Genomic DNA, 20254 nt, shown 5'->3' on the forward strand with positions numbered 1-20254 from the left:
GAGTAGTGAGAAGCCTGTCACTGTGGTGGCCTTTCATACTTACGTACAACACTCTGTAATAAAGAGGGAAGAGGGAGGGACTTGGATAATAAGAGAGAAAAGTGGGCAGTTTGACAAAAAACTGAAGGGGCCCCATGTCTGACCTCTGGGTATTCCACCAGCATATGTTTGGTATGGTCCTGGCATTACGAAAACAGATGGTGTTCAAGGAGTCATAAAATCCATATTTTATACACTGTCGCTTCTGTTACACTGCCACAGATAACACATATCTAAACATCCCCCAATGGATAGAGAATGTGTTTCTGTGTCTGGATTAACAGGTAGTGCACAGCAATGATCACTGTTTTCTGTGGTAACAGACACACACACACACACAAATAAACATCATGTTGCTCTCCATTCCTCCTCCTACCCCATCCCATCTCCTCCTCCTACACAATCCCCATATGGAACCTCAGAACACCTGCTTCCAGCCAATCCAGAGGCGGCAAGTTCCCCAGCTCCTCCCATTGCAGCTTGTGGTGTTACCATGGGTTACAGGGTGGTGGCCAGCTCTGTGTGTCGTTTTCTAGAGAAACACAACACTTCATATCTCAACAGGCTTTTACTGATATTATCTAAAGAAAAAATGGAGATGGAGGTGGATGTACATATAACGAACAAAAATATAAATGCATAATGCTACAATTTCAAGATTTCACTGAGTTACAGTTCATATAAGGAAATCAGTCAATTTAAATGAATTAGGCCCTAATCAAATGAATTAGGCCCTAATCTATAGATTTCACATGACTGGGCAGGGGCGCAGCCATGGGTTGGCCTGGGAGAGCATGGGCCCACCCACTGGGAGCCAGTTCCAGCAAATCAGAGTTTTTTCCCACAAAAGGTCTTTATTACAGACATAAATACTCCTCAGTTTCTTCAGCTGTCCAGGTGGCTGGTCTCGAATGATCCCGTAGGTGAAAAAGCCGGATGTCTGGCGTGGTTACACGTGGTCTACGGTTTTTAGTTCGGTTGGACGTACTGCAAAAGTCTCTAAAATGATATTGGAGGCAGCTTATGGTAGATAAATTAACATTCAACTCTCTGGCAACAGCTCTGGTGGAGATTCCTGCAGTCAGCATACCAATTGCACGGTCCTTCAAAACTTGAGACATCTGTGCCATTGTGTTGTGTGACAAAACTGCACATTTTAGAGTGGCCTTTTATTGTCCCCAGCACAAGGTGCACCTGTGAAATTATCATGCTGTTTAATCTGCTTCTTGATATGTCAAACCTGACAGGAGGATGGATTATATTTGCAAATGAGAAACAGGGACATAACCTCATTTGTGCACAACTGTCACGCCCTGACCTTAGAGATCCTTTTAATTCTCTATTTTGGTTAGGTCAGGGTGTGACTAGGGTGGGCAATCTAGTTTTCATATTTCTTTGTTTGGCCTGGTATGGTTCCCAATCAGAGGCAGCTGTCTATCGTTGTCTCTGATTGGGGATCATACTTAGGCAGCCTTTTTCCCACCTTAGTTTGTGGGGTCTTGATTTTGTATAGTTGCTGTGTAGCTTGCAGATCTTTACATTCGCTTTGTATTTTGTTGTTTTTCGGTGTTCATTTTAATAAAAGTAAGATGTTCGCCTACAACGCTGCACCTTGGTCTCCTCATTCTAACGAACGTAACAACAACATTTGAGAGAAATAACCTTTTTGTGAGTTCGGAAAATTTTGGGGATCTTTTATTTCAGCTCATGAAACATGGGACCAACACTTTACATGTTGTGATTATATTTTTGTTCAGTGTATTATGAAGGTGGAATGATGTCTAGGCATGCCATCCCACTTGTACGCATATATCATTACAAATGAAGTAGAACTGAATTCTAGGATAATTCCTATTTGTATCCCCCCCTTCATTGATTACCATTAATTACTGTTCTGCCTCATGTTCCACTTGTTCGAGAAGAATTGGAGTGAGGGTGAATTTTTCTTGGATGCTGCTCAACAGCCACTGACTCAGCTGATTCAGGAAGCCGTACTGACTGTTTATCCGAGTCAACCACTTCGCCACATGCCGGGCTCAGTATCAAAAGGTTCAGTGCAATTGTGTTAAGATCAAGTTACACTTCACTTTAGAGTCTGACTCTCAGTATCTGTGTCATGTGTATTGTCAGAGTGTACGAGTATTGCATAACTTCACCATATTGACACACATATCAGTAATTTCTGCTGAACATGAACTTCATATAGGCTACAAACATACAGAGACACACAGGTCCCCAGCCTTCCCGAACACACAAAGCAGAGCCTCGCCTCATACTCATTTTCACCACTAGAGGACAGTATTCTTCATTAGGCACTGAACCAGAAAATACACTGAGTACACCAAAAATGAGGAATTCTTGATTACCAGTCACGGTTGGTGCCGTTGAAGATGATGGAAGATGATAAAAAATTGGCATGTCCTTATTTCTATTACAGCATATTGGATGACTGTCATTCATGTTCCATTCAACCAAATCAATCTAACATCAATAGGTTTAGGCTACTACATGATACTTTAATTTTCCCTATACGCATCATGAGGTTGCTACAAACTAACCTAATTAATGAAAGGTTACAACGTAGATGCACAAGTCGAGAGAAATTTGAGTAATCAAGGTGACAGACATTGACACGTTCAATATTGTCTTGCACGCTCTTGCATGTGTCTAGCTGAATTAGGGTGTAATCTTTACTCCAACAGTTACAAACGAGAGTTTCTATTGGACAATATCAGGTATGTTTATTCCTGTTTCATTCCATTTGCTTCCATTTAAGAATTGTTTTTCAACAGAATCGACGGAATGAATACACCCCAGATCACATGCAAACACAGTTCAATTTCCTAGCAGCCACATAAAAAAAGCTGATCCTTTGATCATTGTATTCCTTCTCGCATCTACGCGCTCACCTTCACTCACCTTTTCCCTTCGCTTGTGGACAACACATCAGCTTTCTGTGACCAGTCAAAAAAAACTTTCCAAGCCAAACCTTCATATCATAACTGCTAACCGCTACACACAGCCTACATCGTTGTCACCGTGTTAATATCATAGTGAACATAGCTACTAGAATTATAGCGTGTTAGTAAACCCACTACAATCATGCAGTACCGCAAGCAGTTCAGCAGTTACACCGGCAGGCCCGATGACAATAAATTTAAATAACAAAAGTTTATCTTGACTTGAAAGTGTTCCAATGTTGGATAGACATAGCCAGCTACCTAACATACAAGCCCTCTCTGTTTGACCCTGGTTTTTGAGTTGGCTAAACTAGCTAGCTGCATTCACTAGCTACGTAAGTGAAAGTGAAAGTGAAAAAGAATACAACAAAATATCTCTCTCTCTCTTGCTTCTCCTTTATTTGGGAAGAAATTCATTTGTTCAAAGCTGTTCAACAACTGCTTTTCTCTTTGGTCAACTTCTCACCATATTTTATACACTGCAGTGCTAGCTAGCTGTACCTTATGCTTTCAGTGCTAGATTCATTCTCTGATCCTTTGATTGGGTGGACTACATGACAGTTCATGCTGCAAGAGCTCTGATAGGTTGGAGGATGTCCTCTGGAAGTTGTCATAACTATTGTGTAAGTCTATGGAAGGGTGTGAGAACCATGAGCCTCCTAGGTTTTATATTGAAGTCCATGTACGCAGAGGAGGACAGAAACTAGCTGTCTTCTGGCTACACCATGGTGCTACCCTATAGAATTCTGTTGAGGATACTGTAGACCTTCATTACAAAACAATGTGTTTTAATAAATTATTTGGTGACGTGAATATGTTTAGTATAGTTTATATAAGATTGATAACTTTTTAAGTGTTTCCCAATTTTTATTTTTATGAAATTCACTGAAGAGAATGGTCCACCCCTTCCTCCTCTGAGGAGCCTCCACTGCTTCATACACATGGGAAACTGTTGAGCATGAAAAACCCAACAGTGTTGCAGTTCATGACACTCAAACCGCTGTGCCTGGCACCTACTACCATAACCTGTTCAAAGGCACTTAAATCTTTTGTATTACCCATTCACCCTCTGAATGGCACACATACACATTCCACATACAAAATCCAGCTGCAACATCGAGAGCATGGTTGCATCACTGCCTGGTACGGCAATTGCTAGGCCTCCGACCGCAAGGCACTACAGAGGGTAGTGCGTATGGCCCAGCACATCACTGGGGCTTAGCTGCCTTCCATTCAGGACCTTTACACCAGATGGGGTCAGAGGAAGGCCCTAAAAATGTTCAAAGACCCCAGCCACTCTCTATTACCTCATGGGAAGCGGTACCGGAGTGCCAATTCTAGGACAAAAAGGCTTCTCAACAGTTTTTACCCCCAAGCCATAAGACTCACGAACAGGTAATCAAATGGCTACCCGGACTATTTGCTTTGTGTTCCCCCCCAACCTCTATTTTTACGCTGCTGCTACTCTCTGTCCATCATATATGCATAGTCACTTTAAACATATCTACATGTACATACTACCTCAATCAACCTGACTAACCGGTGTCTGTACGTAGGCTCGCTACTTTTATAGCCTCGCTACTTTTATAGCCTCGCTACTGTCTTTTTACTGTTGTTTTATTTCTTTACCTACCTATTGTTTACCTAATACCTTTTTTTTGCACTATTGGTTAGAGCCTGTAAGTAAGCATTTCACTGTAAGGTGATTTGATTTGATGTCTCAATTGTCTCAAGGCGTCAAAATCCTTCTTTAACCTGTCTCCTCCCTTTCATCTGCACTGATTGAAGGGGATTTATCAGGTTACATGAATAAGGGATCTTAGCTTTCACCTGGTCAGTCTACTGGGCGGCAGGTAGCCTAGTGGTTAGAGCGTTGGGCCAGTAACAGGAAGGTTGCTGGATCGAATCCCTGAGCTGACAAGGTAAAAAATGTTGTTCTGCCCCTGAGAAAGGCAGTTAATCCACTGTTCCCCAGGAGCTGAAGACGTGGATGTCGATTAAGGCAGCCCTCCGCACCTCTCTGATTCCGAGGGGTTGGGTTAAATGCGGAATACACAGTTCAGTTGAATACATTCAGTTGGACAACTGACTTTCTATGTCATAGAAAGAGCAGGTGTTGTTCACCAGTGGTTGGTGAGACCTCTACAGTATATCTGTGCTGTGCCTACAGAAAGCCAGAGGCCACTAAAAGGGGTTTCACTGATTGATAATTTGAACCTAATCAGTTTAGTAACAGGATGTGTGTGCGTGCGAAAGAGAGAGGTGGGTGGTTACTTTCCAGTTGAGGAGCTTAAAAAGAGATCCAAAATCATGTTAGAAGCAACAACACAGTGTTGTCAGTGTTGACTCCATGCACTTACATAAAGACAGTGATATGAGAAACAACAAGAGAGGGACAATGTCCAGGAAGAGAAAGAGGTTCCAGTCAGCAGAACCAGGCCTGTGGCCTCCCTAGGGACATTCAGGGAGAGACATTGCAGGTGTGCACTCTGCTAAACATTTGGTGTTGTGTATGCCTGACCAGTTCCAAATGAAGGCTCTGGAATATGACAACTGACTGAGTGTTATAGGCTGAGGTATGAGGACTGGCTAGCAGCCATATCACCCTGCCTCTACCTGTTGGCTTTTATCTGAAGCAAAGCAGGAATGGGCTCTGGCTGGTACCTGGGTAGGAGCTGAAATGGGTGTCTCTCCAATGCATTCAACCAAATTTCCTTCTGACCACAATAGATGTTTAGGAAAATACCAAAACCATGACAATAGTGAGATGATGCATTTAAATTTGTGTGTGTTTCTAAACTGAACAAAAAATATAAACGCTACAACTGTTGATCCAATGTTTCATGAGCTGAAATAAAAGATCCCAAACATTTTCCATATGCACACAATGCTTATTTCTCTCAAATGCTGTGCACAAATTGGTTTACATCCCTGTTAGTGAACATTTCTCCTTTGCCAAGATAATCCATTCACCTGACAGGTGTGGCATATCAACAAGTTGATTAAACAGCATGATCATTACACAGGTTCACCTTGTGCTGGGGACAATAAAAGACCACTCAAAAAGGTGCAGTTTTGTCACACAACACCACAATGCCAAAGATGTCTCAAGTTTTGTGGGAGCATGCAATTGGCATGCTGACTGCAGGAATTGCAGGAAATGAACCACAGATCATTGAGTGGTTAATTTCTCTACCATAAGCCACCTCCTACATAATTGTAGAGAATTTGGCAGTATGTCCAACCGGCCTCACAACCGCAGACCACATGTAACCACGCCAGCCTAGGACCTCCACATCCAGCTGTTTCACCTGCAGGATTGTATGAGACCAGCCACCTGATGAAACTGAGGAGTATTTCTGTCTGAAATAAAGCCCTTTTGTGGGAAAAAAACGAATTCTGATTGGTTGGGCCTGGCTCCCAAGTTGGTGGGCCTATGCCCTTCCAGACTCACCCATGGCCACACCCCTGCAGCTTCATGTGAAATCCATTGATTAGGGCCCATTAAATTGATTTCAATTGACAGATTTTCTTATATGAACTGTAACTCTGTAAAATCATTGAAATTGTCGCATGTTGCGTTTATATTTTTTGTTCAGTGTCGTTGATCAATCACAAAAGAATCCGTAGCAACAATTTAGCTTGATTCAGGGAATTTTATTGACAAATTATTTTTTACATTTTCCAATGTGGGGAAAAAACATGAAATTAAATCAAAAGGATGTGTGTGATAATAACTATTGCTACCATAGCAGTCTGAGGGGAACCATTTCTACACATTCCTTTTCCTTCTCACTTTGGGCCTTGCAAGGTGTCTTTCTAACATAATCTTCATTAAATCCCTGGAGTTCCATCTCATCATAGCTACACCTCATGCTCTGTCTGTTCAGACTCTAATGTCACAACAATACAGACAATAAAACTCATTGAGAAAAAAAAACACTCTAAAAACATGCCATGGACTAGCCTCTCAATGTCACAGGCAGACAGTGAGACCAAAAGAACCACAATGGAGGCTTGGGAACAGAGGTGAGGCACGTGGTTACTCAGAACAGTTGAGTTTCAAGGTGGACCTCAGTTCCTTTTGGCAGTTGTGTCGAGGGAGATAGAAATAAGATACTGTATGCAAGAGGTTGATCTCAGCAAGGTCCAATGGTGGAGTTCGTACAAACAGCACATTGTGTCAACTTTGAAATACTGCTGTCCATCTTGGAGCACTGTGACATAAGCATGCTCTGACTGTCACGGCGACCTAAGTTTGGACATGGGGTTGTGCCTCTCAAACAATTCTGCATCTGGACTCCATTCCAGCTCCTGCTATCAGTGTGGTGAAACATCAGGGTTTATCTCTCTCCAGCTGTACTAACGACCCACATGAGCTTGTTCTTAAGTGTATGCATGCATGTTGTACAGGTGTGTACGGTGGGATGTTGACCTGTCACAGTTGTGCAGGCATATCAGAGGTCTGCCCAGTGAACCAGACCTAAATAACTAGGCTCATGATATGTTGTAGAGAACTCAAAACAGACGAACAAGAGAATGACACGCAACAGAACAAACACACCACCCCAGTGTGGCTACCCAACTTCCACCCACAAAACAACTGTGTCAGTTTACATTTAATAGGAGGAATATATCCAGCATTTTCCAGTCATTCATGTCAGTTTTGAAAATGGTTTAAAATGCATTTGAAATGACGGACATTTTTATAATGATTAACAACTGGATCCATGTGTAATATGATATTTTCCATCAAGGTGTAGATATATTCCTGATACCATAGGTCTTGTAGACATCTCATCTGGCAGGCCAAGCAGATTCCCTCCAGTGCACAGCGTCAGGTGGTTGTGGGTTTGAGATGGCCACTATGGTAACACCCTTCATAATCAAAACCCAGGCTTCATTATCAATACACCACTGGTGGTAAAATACATTTATAGGAAATTACCATAACTATAGTCAAATGTGTTTCTACTCATGAACAAAATGATTACTTTCAAAGGCATGCTCACATCTTCAGGTTAGCTTCTTTCTTTCTGAATTTGGTTGGACCTGTTCAGGGTTTGAGTGTTTCACCCAACCACCGTTGTAGGTGGCACGATCTTGGGCTACTTCTATCTTCAAAATCTGTAGGGCAGACAGCTCTCTCTCTCGTACAACCAGGCAATTACAGAGTGCTGGAGCTCGTGTGTAGAAGAGTTAGGTTTGGTTTTACGCTTTGCCGCTTCGCAAAATACCCACCCAAACAGGAGCAAAGGGGAATATGACCTTACTCTGGAAGCAGTCAGAAAATGACTGATAGAAAGGGGGGCAGGGGGTAAAATAAGAGAAAGGGCAACGCATCTGTCCTGAGAACAGCACATCTCAGGTCTGCGCAGGATACAGGAAGAGGAAATGCTTTGACAGGTGGGAAAAAGCACAGAGAGAGAGAGAGAGAGAGAGAGAGAAAGAGGGGTAAGGGAGAAAAGGAAAGTTTGAGGAGAGACGGGCATTCTTTGCAAAACAGCAACATTTCCCCCCCCCAAAAAAATTACAGCCATTCCTCAGGCACTTCTTCAGTTTCCCGCTCAGAAAGAGCTTGTAGGGGGCGTGGTCAACCTCTTCCCAATGTACACCCTGAAGGGGGAGAGAGGGAGAGGGCAGTTACACCCCGAGTCATTAACTAGTAGGTTGATAAGTGACAGGTGGAGTGTGTCCCTGTCATGTAATGTATGCTGTCATAAAGTGTGTGTTAAGGGTGTGGTGCAGGTGTATATCCATGTCAGCAGCAGCTGTTTTACCAGCCAGACATATACATGGTTGGAGCATTGCAGCTTCCCTCTGTCTGCTGCCGCCACACACCCTCTGCTGGTCTATACAGAAAACTGCATGGAAGTGTGTGTGTGTGTGTGATCAGGTATGAGTCAGAGTTCATAATAGATTGTTTCAGAATTTTCTGTACCTGCAGTTCTGTTCTATGGGTATCCGATTTCCAGTAAACAAAACAGTCCTCTCAATTTTCCTAACCACATTCTATATTGGATCGGATTGGAGTTTTCTAATTTTATGTTAACTGTAACAAAAGAAAATGAAAAGCTGTTCATGGGATTAAATTTGGGAACTGCTGTGTTTGTCTACATTCATCTATGAATAGAGTGTTTACTTGGCCAGTTAAACGGCTACATAATGGAAAATGTTATTCTGCAGGCAGACCCATTGATTGGGTTGAAACAAACATTCCATAAATGTCATCACTCGGCTTTTTCACTACCATAAAAAAAAAGAGTGGCATCACATTTATCACAGAAATGATTGCCTAGCTGAGGTTGATGGCCAAATAGTGCCCTATGTTTTCTCTTACCCCAGCCCCAGAACCAGGATGTGTGACAGCAACAGCGAGGGGATGAACACTTTGAGGAACTCTGAAGAGAAGACGCCTCCTTTCTTCATCGCCCTTGTATTTCTCATGCTGAGTGTATCTGAATGCCGGGGGTGGCGGAAATGGAACTCCCTACAGGCAACAACACATTAGAGTTACCATATAGTAACGTCAACATCATCATCAAGTTTACCATTCACTCTTCAACGAAAAACAAAAGTTGTCCATAACAGTATAATTCATCATGTCAAAATGTTCAGTCTAAGTAGTATAATGCAAACACACTAGGATTTACCAAGGAGACCAGATACACTAAGACTTGTATGTTTTAGGAGCAATGGGCTGTGTACATCACTCACTTAGGGGGAATGTTCTCGGGCCGACTGGACCAGTCTGCTACCCAGTCGGAGTCCTTCATGAGGATATCCATGTCCCTCTCCTTCTCCAGGGCATCCTCCTCTGACTGCACAGGAACACACGCAGAGCATTAGGACACTGATTTAAGTCAAATCAACAAGCCCATCCAACTCATCCTAGGTTGAGCCACTAAGACTATATGGCTGATCACCCATACAATACAGACCTTACAATAAACCCTGTGTGTGAGGCTGCCATGGTTACAGGCACATAGAGTCAAGTCTCCATTCATCAACAGACAAGAGTGTGGCTTTTCCATGTCATCCACTGACAGTGTGTGTGTGTGTGTGTGTGTGTGTGTGTGTGTGTGTGTGTGTGTGTGTGTGTGTGTGTGTGTGTGTGTGTGTGTGTGTGTGTGTGTGTGTGTGTGTAACTGCAATGGAACCTGAAGCTGTGGCTACTGCCATGCCCATGGAGTCAAAACCCACCGGGTCGGGGTTTCATGCCGCCATCACCATAGTAACAAATGCTATGGTTGTCATTCACATGGATACAGAGAGTGAGGGAAGCAGCAGGTTATATTGCCATGGAAACAGACAAGTGACGTAGGCAGCTCAGGCAGACTGAGCAATAACTCTTACTTGGCTGTCTCTCCTGCTGCTCACGTCCACATCAAATATGATCTGTCCATCATGATCATCCTCCTGGGGACTATGAGGCCGGGGAGGACTGTGGGGAGGATCAAACAACAAAATAACAAACTGTTACAGCCAATCACTGCACTCCAAGTCTTTTCTCCCCTGGTGAAAGAGAATGTAGGCAGTAATCAGGTTGAAGTTTTGGGGCATGTTCAAACTCCCAATATATTACCAGAGAGATTGTATCTCTAATGGCCAAATGTGCATGCAGATCTTGCCTCTATTTCGGGTCTCACTTTGCCTCTCAGCCTGCAACCTCAAAGTGGATGGATGAGTCTGGATGAGTCTGTCTATCTGTGAGCTTCTGCAGTAAGCTGTTGTAGAAACACACCTGGTAAACATTGTCAGGTGACTCATTGACAGCTGACTGACTCCGGGTGATCAGATAAGCCTGGGTTTATGGCAGGCAGCCTCATGGGTCAGAAATGGAAAGCACACAGTGTGAGTGGATTTCAGTTTGGTGGGGAACATCACCTTGTGCACACACAGCTGATGAGGATGTTGTTTCCTGTTGTAAATCGATTGTATTTACATCGCCATCACAGCACACTTCATACGACATGAATTCAGATATTAAATCACATTAATTTTGGGCTAGTACGTGACCTCACCAGGGAAATCGAAAGATTGTTAACCCTTCTGCTGTGTTCCGGTCGAATTGGACCGATTTACAAGTTCTCTCTGAGGAATGTAGTTCATTTAATCTGATTGTCATAAGGTTCCATGACTTTGTCCACATGGGGCATCTGAACACACAAAATACATTTGGATGACTTTCATAACTTTTTGTTTCAATAATATATAGAACTTTTCTTGCAGCTCTGGAATATAAAAGCTTTCTTGAGGCCTTGCTCACAATTCATTCTGTGGCAGCACAATGACCAAACGATATACTGTATGTGAGGTTCTTGATCATATCTTGGATCATGACACTGGTGAGGAGAGAGTCCTTGTTCAACTTTGACACAAAGTAGTCTGTGATAAATAGCACAATATGTTTCATTTGAGTATTTGTTATTGTTAAAATAATCCATACATGATGCTTTTTTTAACTCAAAAACGAGTTGTATGAGCTCAGGTCAACGAGGCCTACAGGCCATAAATAGCAAATAAAAGTTCAAAACTTGTAATGTTCACAAGAACTTAAGTTGATAAAAAGATCTAACACAACATTAGGTGATAATATATGTATTATTATGTATTTATTAATTTTGGACCGGGAACACAGAATGAATTAACATGAAAGGACCTCAACAGGGGGGGGGGGGGGGGGGGGGGGGTGATCTACCTAGTTTTCCAAGGCCAAGATTCTAACTGTACTCTGCCCCCTACCTGTCACAGGAAGAGTTGCTGCGGCTGGACTCATGCTGAGCGTCCAGTAGAATCCTCTCCATGTCTCCATTATGGATGGAGGATGAGGAGGGCACGTGCTCCAGTCCCCCCACCATGGACTCCACCTCCTCCTCCACCTGAGGCAGGGGGAGCAGCTCCAGAGCCTGGCCTACGGCGGAGGCAGACTGGGACAACCTCGCTGCAGTTGTGACCGCAGCTCTGTTCATCTCCAACTCCACCCAGGACCCTGAGGACAAGCACACATGGTACACATGGTGCACATGGTACACATGGTACACATGGTACACATGGTACACATGGTACACATGGTACACATGACATTGGTTCCATTCCGAAGTAAGGGGAGAATAAGCAAATGTATCCCCATTGAGCTCTAGAGAGCAACTTTGGTTTGTTTTTGTATCTCATTGTTGATGTTATTACTATGGTTTCTGTTAGAGCAGACCTTGGGACATTGTGCCTGTATGCTAAACAAAAAATTAGAAGAAAAACATTGATGTTTTTTTTCTGATAAAAAAAAAAAAAAAAAAAAACATTCAAAAGACAATGTAGACAAGGGAAGATGAAGGGGATAAAGATCAAACAACATTTTATTTGTCACGTTTTATAAACAACAGGTGAAAATGCTGCCTTTACTAACAGTGAAATGCTTACTGTCCCTTCCCAACAAGGTAGAGAGAAAAATAGGATGCCAAGCAGTTGCCATACCAAGCGGTGAGGCAGCCAATCAAGATGCTCTCAATTGTGCAGCTATAAAACTTTGAAGATCTGATGGCCCATGCCAAATATTTTCAGTCTCCTGAAGGGGAAGAGGTGTTGTCGTAACTTCTTTACTATTGTGTCGGTGTGTTTGGACCATGATAATTCCTTAGGGATGTGGACACAGAGGCACTTGAAGCACTCGACCTGCTCCACTACAGTTCTGTCGATGTGGATGGGGGTGTGCTCGGCCCTCCGTTCCCTGTAGCCCACAATCAGCTCCTTTGTCTTGCTGACATTCAGGTAGAGGTTTTTGTCCTGGCACCACACCACCTCACTGACCTCCTCCCTATTGGCTGACTCATTGTCATCGGTGATCAGCATACCACCGTCGTGTTGTCAGCAAACTTAATGATGGTGTTGGGGTCGTGCACGGCCACTCAGTTGTGGGTAAACAGGGAGTACAGGAGGAAACTACACACACACACCCGAGTTGAGGGTCAGTGTGGGGGGTGTGTTGTTGCCTACTCTCACCACCTGGGGGCGGCTGTCAGGAAGTCCAGGATCCAGTTGCCAAGAGAGGTTTTTAGTCCCAAGGTTCTGAGCTTGGAGGGCACTGTGTTGAACGCTGAGCTAGACAGACAGAAAGTCTGGCAGAAACACACAACCAAGGAAGTTTAACTCTCCCTAAGCCGGTCTTGTGTCTATTAACTGCATGGTGAAAGGGCAGTAAATACCTCTGTGTGATGACAGTTTTTACAGTCCCTGCTGTGATATACAAGCCAGCTGATCATGCTCTTACATGAGCACAGGGACTGGCTACAGGGGAGAGTGCCAATAACAGCTAGGATACAAACTCTTCAGAGTAACACTGACACGAGTTTTGATTTGGCAATTTGAAATACATAAAGAAGCCACATCAGGCAACCAATACATGTACCACAATTGCTGAAGATTATACACACAAGTCAAAGACTTGTTTTGATCGTGATCCTCTATTGCAGAGGTTCCCAAACTTTTGCACCCGGGCCCCCCCTTCCAGCATTGGGGAACATCCCTCGCCCCCCCCTGAGCGTGCGCACGCCACATCTATTTCTATGGGCACAGACACTATTCATGACACAAACTGGTTTTGCAGGTTTAAAGCTTATTTCCTGCAATTCTACACATTTTGCAGAGAAAATGTTGCAGTTTTAAAGATTTTCTTGCAATTCTATACATTTTGACATGTCTAATGTGTATTCATGTAATATTTGGATAACTCAAACATTATAACAAAAATCTATGGGCAAAAAAACATTAGCTGACATGAGCTAGTTGATTTGGACATTTCTGACAAGTTATAAATATCTCTCTAAGGTCTGCATCTGACTAACATGACAAGAGGAACTGATGATGCAATACCCCATTTTAAAATTGCACCTTGTGCATCTACTATTACAACTTTCAAGAGTATGTTGAAAGCCGGACTGAGAGAATTCCAAGAGTGTACAAAGCTTGTAACGGCGTTCTTCGTTTGTCGAAAGAAAGTCGGACGCAGCGTGGTGGTTACTCATGTCTTTAATGAAGGAAGAGCGATACATGAAATAACTATACAAATGCAAAACAACAAACGGAACGTGAAACCTAACTACAGCCTATCTGGTGAAACAACACAGAGACAGAAACATTCACCCACGAAATACAAAGCGAAACTGAGGGGAAACCCAGTACTGAGAGAAAGCCCAGTACTGAGAGGAATCCCAGTACTGAGATGAAGCCCAGTACTGAGATGAAGCTCAGGCAGGTAGTAGGCTCCGGTAGATCTTAGCTGGCTGGCGGATCTGGAAGATTCTGGTTGACTAGCAGATCTGGAAGAGACTGGTTGACTGGCAGATCTGGAAGAGACTGGTTGACTGGCAGATCTGGAAGAGACTGGTTGACTGGCAGATCTGGAAGAGACTGGTTGACTGGCAGATCTGGAAGAGACTGGTTGACTGGCAGATCTGGAAGAATCTGGTTGACTGGCAGATCTAGAAGATCATGGCTGACTGGCGGATCTAGCTGCTCTATGCAGACTGACAGCTCCTTGCAGAATGACAGCTCTGGCAGCTCCATGCAGGCTGACAGCTCCTTGCAGACTGGCAGCTCTTTGCAGACTGACAGCTCTTTGCAGACTGACAGCTCTGGCTGCTTCAAACAGACTGACAGCTTTGACTGCTCCATGCAGACTGACAGCTCCTTGCAGACTGGCAGCTCCTTGTAGACTGGCAGCTCCTTGCAGACTGGCAGCTCCTTGCAGACTGGCAGCTCTGGCTGCGTCATGCAGACTGACAGCTCTGACTGCTCCATGCAGGCTGACAGCACCCTGCAGACTGGCAGCTCTTTGCAGACTGACAGCTCTTTGCAGACTGGCAGCTCAGGCTGCTCCGAACAGGCAGGAGGCTCCGGCAGCGCTGTAGAGGAGGAAGTCTCTGATAGCGCTGAACAGGCGGGAGACTCCGGTAGCGCAGGAGAGGAGAAAGGCTCCGACAGCGCTGAACAGGTGGGAGACTCCGACAGCGCAGGATGGAAGGAAGACTCTGGCTGTGCTGAATAGGCGAGGCGCACAGAAGGCCTGGTGCGTGGTGCTGGAACTGGTGCTACAGGATCGAGGACACGCACAGGAAGCCTGGTGCGGGGAGCTGCTACCGGAGGACTGGTGTTTGGAGGTGGTTCTGGATAGACCGGACCGTGCAAGCGCACTGGAGCTCTTGAGCACCGAGCCTGCCCAAGCTTACCTGGCTCGATGCCCACTCTAGCCCGGCCAATATGAAGGACTGGTATGAACCGCACTGGGCTCTGCACCCGCACTGGAAACACTGTGCGCTCCATAGCATAACACGGTGTCTGCCCGGTCTCTCTAGCCCACCGGTAAGCACAGGGAGTTTGCGCAGGTCTCCTACCTGGCATAGCCATACTCCCTTTTAGCCCCCCTCCAATAATTGTTTTGGGCTGCTTTTCGGGCTTCCATCCGCATCGCCGTGCTGCCTCCTCATACCAGCGCCTCTCCGCTTTAGCCGCCTCTAGTTCTTCCTTGGGACGGCGATATTCTCCCGGTTGCGCCCAGGGTCCTTTTCCGTCTAATTCCTCCTCCCATGTCCAATTCTCCAAGTGGTGCAGCCTCTCCCACTGCAACTGCTCTTCATGATTAACAGGGAGAGTAGGCTCAGGTCTGACTCCTGACTCAGCCACTCTCTCTCTGAGCCCTCCCCCAATAAATATTTGGGGGTTACTTTCGGTTTTCGCTCGGAGCCGCCGTGTTTTTCTTTTCGACTCCATTCGCTTATAGCCCTCTTCGCACTGCTCCAGCGAATCCCAGGCGGGCTCCTGCACTCTCTCTGGGTCGGCTGCCCACCTGCCGATTTCTTCCCACGTTGTATACTCCATGCCTCTGCTGTCCATAACGTCCTTCCTTCGCTGTTCAAGCTGTCGCTGCCTGTTAACACGCTGCTCGGTCCGTGTGTGGTGGGTGATTCTGTAACGGCGTTCTTCGTTTGTCGAAAGAAAGTCGGACCGAAATGCAGCGTGGTGGTTACTCATGTCTTTAATGAAGGAAGAGCGATACATGAAATAACTATACAAATGCAAAACAACAAACGGAACGTGAAACCTAATTACAGCCTATCTGGTGAAACACAGAGAAAGGAACAATCACCCACGAAATACAAAGCGAAACCAGGCTACCTAAATACGGTTCCCAATCAGAGACAACGAGAATCACCTGACTCTGATTGAGAACCGCCTCAGGCAGCCAAACCCATACAACACCCCTACTCAGCCGCAATCCCAATAATACAAAAACCCCAATACGAAATACAACAACATAAACCCATGTCACACCCTGGCCTGACCAAATAATTAAAGAAAACACAAAATACTAAGACCAAGGCGTGACAAAGCTGTCAAAATCAAAGGGTGGCTAATTTAATTTGTTTAAGACATTGATTACTACATGATACTATGTGTTATGTCATAGTTTTGATGTCTTTCCTTGTATTCTATAATGTAGATAATAGTACAAATAAAGAAAAACTCTGGAATGAGTAGGTGTGTTCAAACTTTGGCGGGAAACCACTGCTATATTGGTAGGCAAGTGGCCCGAGGGGCAAGAGACATCCACATACTGTCACTGGAAAGACATCCAGTATCTCAATTGAATTCAAATGGCTTTATTGGCATGGGAAACATATGTGTACATTGCCAACGCAAGTGAAATAGATAACAAACAAAAGTGAAATAAACAATAAAAAATGAACAGTAAATATTACACACAAAAGTTTAAAAGGAATAGACATATCAAATCTCTCTCTCATTTTCCATCACACATCCTGCCAGACATGAGGAAGCTAGAGCTCACAAGCAGGGCACATGATCTCATAGCCGAGAGAGTAAACAATCTGGTCATGTGACAGTTAGCCTAGCCGATTTAGCCTCTCAGTCAGTATCACTGGGTTGTCACTAGTTACCACAGCCACAAAGTCATAAACTCTATCTATTTCTACAATTTCTCTTCTTAAAATGTTATTATAAACCTAACCTGAAAACAAAAAATGATCTAGACATATGATCTAGACATTTTTTTAAAACTTTGTGGCTATGGTAACTAGCGCAAACAGTTTTCGCTGGCCAGGCATTGGATGATAGCAGTCCCCATCCCCCTGAACCCAAGCACGACTCAGCACCCAGGTTAATCCCAAGGATGACACAGTGGCGTGAGCCGAGCCACTATCTACAGCTATTGTCTATGCTCCATCGCCTAAACAAGGTTACCATGGCGCTGGTAGTGAGCCGAACGTTCTGGCTGCTGCTCTCTCTGTCGTGTAGCCATTATCAGCTGTTGTAGGAGGTCACAGAGAAGCCCAGGAAGCCTAGTGTTATGACCTGACCACCATTCACAACCCCTTGTCAAGCTGGCTTGAACCCCACAGGAACAAAGCCCACCAAAACCCCATGAAGCTCCTGGAGACATGGCTTACTTGGTGTGGGGGATCCATGAAGCAGCATAAAAACTTGGAAGACACCCTGAAAATATTCAAACAAATGAGGTAGAGAAATATAGATCCTGGTTCGTTCTAACCATAAAATATATAGCCTAAACAATGGCGCCAAAGACTCACAAAAGAAGAGTAAAGCCAACTGAATTTCTAGTGTGTGGATGGGAGTGAGATGGGCAATTCCATGGTAACAGAGTGATGCTGAGACTGATTTGTCACCTTAAAATGTGTCAAACAAAAACCAATGATTGCAAAGGTAAACAAACCACACAACCCTATGCACAAGGACTACTTGTAACAAACTACTCTTTACAAAAACACATTTACTTGAACAACAGTGCAGATGCAGAGACAGGTACCAAAGTTTTTTATCCGACAATGTCACTTCAGTGGACAGGAAGCTTTACTCAATTCTGAGAATTACACAGCAAAAATGAGTGTCCACTTATTTATAGGCAGAGTGAGTAAGCTGTCTCTGGCAATAATAAACCTGTTCCCCCTCTGACCCTCAGAGAAGCTAGCACGTAACTGACACGAGATGTACTCTCAAACTTCAGAATGAAAAGCTTCTGATCCCCAGCCTCACCACCCCCACTTTCGTACTCCACCCCTCCTGGCTCTGGTGTGTCCTGTAAAACGTTCTCCACTGTGTCCATAAATAAATCAGCGCGCCAAGTCAACGAGCCCCCCTGGTTCAGGGCTTGGTAATGCTCCACCGCATCCAAACCCAGACCCATAAAGGCAGGTTAACACACAGCTGACTGTGTGATTACTCCAGAGGCATGGTATGTGTGACACTCTGATAAACACGTCCCTCAGTCCATTCCAGTCTGATAACATAGTCCATCAATATGTGCTAACAGGACAAATCCATATAGACACACTCATAACGACAAACACAGTTGAGTAGAAGACTCTGACAAAGGAAGATCACAATGCAATGTTAAGATTAAATTGTGTTACATGTATGTTTGGGGCTGATATAGTGAATACATCTGTAATAAAGCATATGGTATATGACATAGATCATTATAGACTGATCATATTGTATTATTATGTTCCATTAGGTATCAGGCTGTATACAAATTGACCAGACTCTCGAGTGCAGCAATCCCACATTGACAGGTGTGTTGAGGTAGGTGTAGCAGACACTCTTTGCTGGTCTACATGTAAATTCACACTGGCAGATTAACTGGTCATGGCTAGAAGGGATGCAGCTAATGTCAAATTGACGTCAAAAGTCGCATGTTTCGAGTCGCGTCGGGGAGATTTTTTATCATTTAAAACTAACCCTAACCCCTTTCCTAATTAACCTAACCTGCTACGAAAAGTCACTTCTATCTGACATTAGCTGTATCCCATCTAGTCAAAACCAGATTAAATAGCCCATTAGGCTATGTGTATTGATTACATCGACGACAAGTAACGTTAACTATTACACAATGCAAAATTAGCTGATTATGCAAAAAGAAGTAATATAGAAGTAGATTTCGTTAGGTTTTCGGAATGTTTTTTTCTCAGCCCTTGGGAATATGAACTATTACAATATTTTTAAATTCCGAACATTTGGCCAAACCCAATATTTGATTTTTCAGACTTCTTTCTTCTTGTTGCATAGAGATTTATAGAAGCCTCTAGTGGCCAGAATTCTATTTTAGCATGGGCAGCGCCATTGAGGGCATCCGCCATTTGAAAGTAGTCATAGTTGTCCACCACTGGGTGGAGGTTCCTGTGGGTTGTAAGCCTCAATGGCGCTGCCCATGAGGTCATAGAAACTATAACGGCGTAGATAGAAAAGAGTCCTCCATTTATCTCTATGTCTTATTGCCATGAAAATCACCCCGCCTATTCAGCACCACGTGCATCAACGATTGGTTTACTGATGGTCAATCATACAGTTTACACCGCCTCTTAAAATCCTATTGGTCCATGATAATGTCAATACAGAAATAGCACACCGTTCACGATGTTAGCCCTCCAACAACCCTTTTCCATGTCTACATAGAAAATCAACCCAAAGCTTAGATTGGTTTATCTCTCAAAACTAGATAGTAAAGTATCAACATACACAGTTTTAAATGATCTGACAAGTTTTCTAATAAACAATTAGAATGACAATGATATATAACCAAGCATTTCGAAGACACCTACCATTTAGTCCGTTGTTCTCTGATACAGCAGCAGCTTCGGACATCTTGCCTGTGTGCATGGTGGCTTGCATAAGACTGTCAATGGAACACGTGCACTTCCTCCACACATTCGGACGTGCGCGCAATCGCGTACCAAAACTGACCCGGGTCCCCTTTAATTTATTGTAGAGTAGACGCACAGTCACAGTATTTGTGTTTTGTTAGCTGATTTGGAACCAGTAGGAACAGCAATATCCTTGGAACTCTGTGATGACGTCAGATAAGCCAGTTGTTGATAACGAAGGCAGTAGAGCAGGGTAGACAAACATTATGTAACTGCTGGAAATGGTTCACCACCTTGTGAGAAAATATCGGGGGAAAAAATTATCAAACGGGCGTTCACTACTTTCACAATTACTGGCATCTGTATATTTCTGAGAACAGAAAGACCTTTTTAATTGGAGAATGTGCACATGTGCATGTACCCAAGGTGCACAAAAACAAGTCCTTGTATAAGAATGTCATGTACCTGGGGAATAGCCGTATTCATATTTCCATGTGGGGGGTTATCAACAGAGGGATGTCATCCTCAGACTATGGCAGGAATACAGTCTATTCTGAAGCAGAATGTAATGACCAGAGCGAG

General features: G+C 44.0%; 1 protein-coding gene across 2 annotated transcripts; it reads right to left on the bottom strand.

Annotated features, from left to right (window-relative positions):
* Window positions 1-6641: 6641 nt before the first annotated feature.
* LOC124007023 (BCL2/adenovirus E1B 19 kDa protein-interacting protein 3-like) lies at window positions 6642-19873 on the bottom strand. 2 transcript variants are annotated; one of them, XR_006833858.1, is made up of 7 exons: window positions 19631-19873; window positions 11745-11991; window positions 10356-10443; window positions 9717-9820; window positions 9340-9489; window positions 8012-8615; window positions 6642-7877 (listed from the first exon to the last, which is right to left on the bottom strand). XR_006833858.1 is itself a non-coding variant. In XM_046317268.1 (6 exons), exons 1-6 carry the CDS (start codon window positions 19698-19700, stop codon window positions 8567-8569), a joined length of 708 nt encoding a protein of 235 aa, XP_046173224.1. In that variant the 5' UTR covers window positions 19701-19873; the 3' UTR covers window positions 6642-8566. The 2 variants fall into 2 exon arrangements, 1 of the variants encoding a protein (XP_046173224.1); XM_046317268.1 differs by having other exon boundaries at window positions 6642-8615.
* Window positions 19874-20254: the final 381 nt, after the last annotated feature.

The sequence above is a fragment of the Oncorhynchus gorbuscha genome, linkage group LG20, assembly GCF_021184085.1.
Source record: "Oncorhynchus gorbuscha isolate QuinsamMale2020 ecotype Even-year linkage group LG20, OgorEven_v1.0, whole genome shotgun sequence".
NCBI lineage: Eukaryota > Metazoa > Chordata > Actinopteri > Salmoniformes > Salmonidae > Oncorhynchus > Oncorhynchus gorbuscha.

Excerpts from the sequence above, each read along its gene's own strand:
- LOC124007023 (XM_046317268.1), bottom strand. The coding sequence starts at position 19,700 with ATGCAAGCCACCATGCACACAGGCAAGATGTCCGAAGCTGCTGCTGTA. Across the intron at positions 10,444-11,744 it reads AGCAACTCTTCCTGTGACAG|TCCTCCCCGGCCTCATAGTC; the intron begins GTAGGGGGCAGA and ends TCCTCCCCACAG. Across the intron at positions 8,616-9,339 it reads ATCCTGGTTCTGGGGCTGGG|GGTGTACATTGGGAAGAGGT; the intron begins GTAAGAGAAAAC and ends CTCCCCCTTCAG.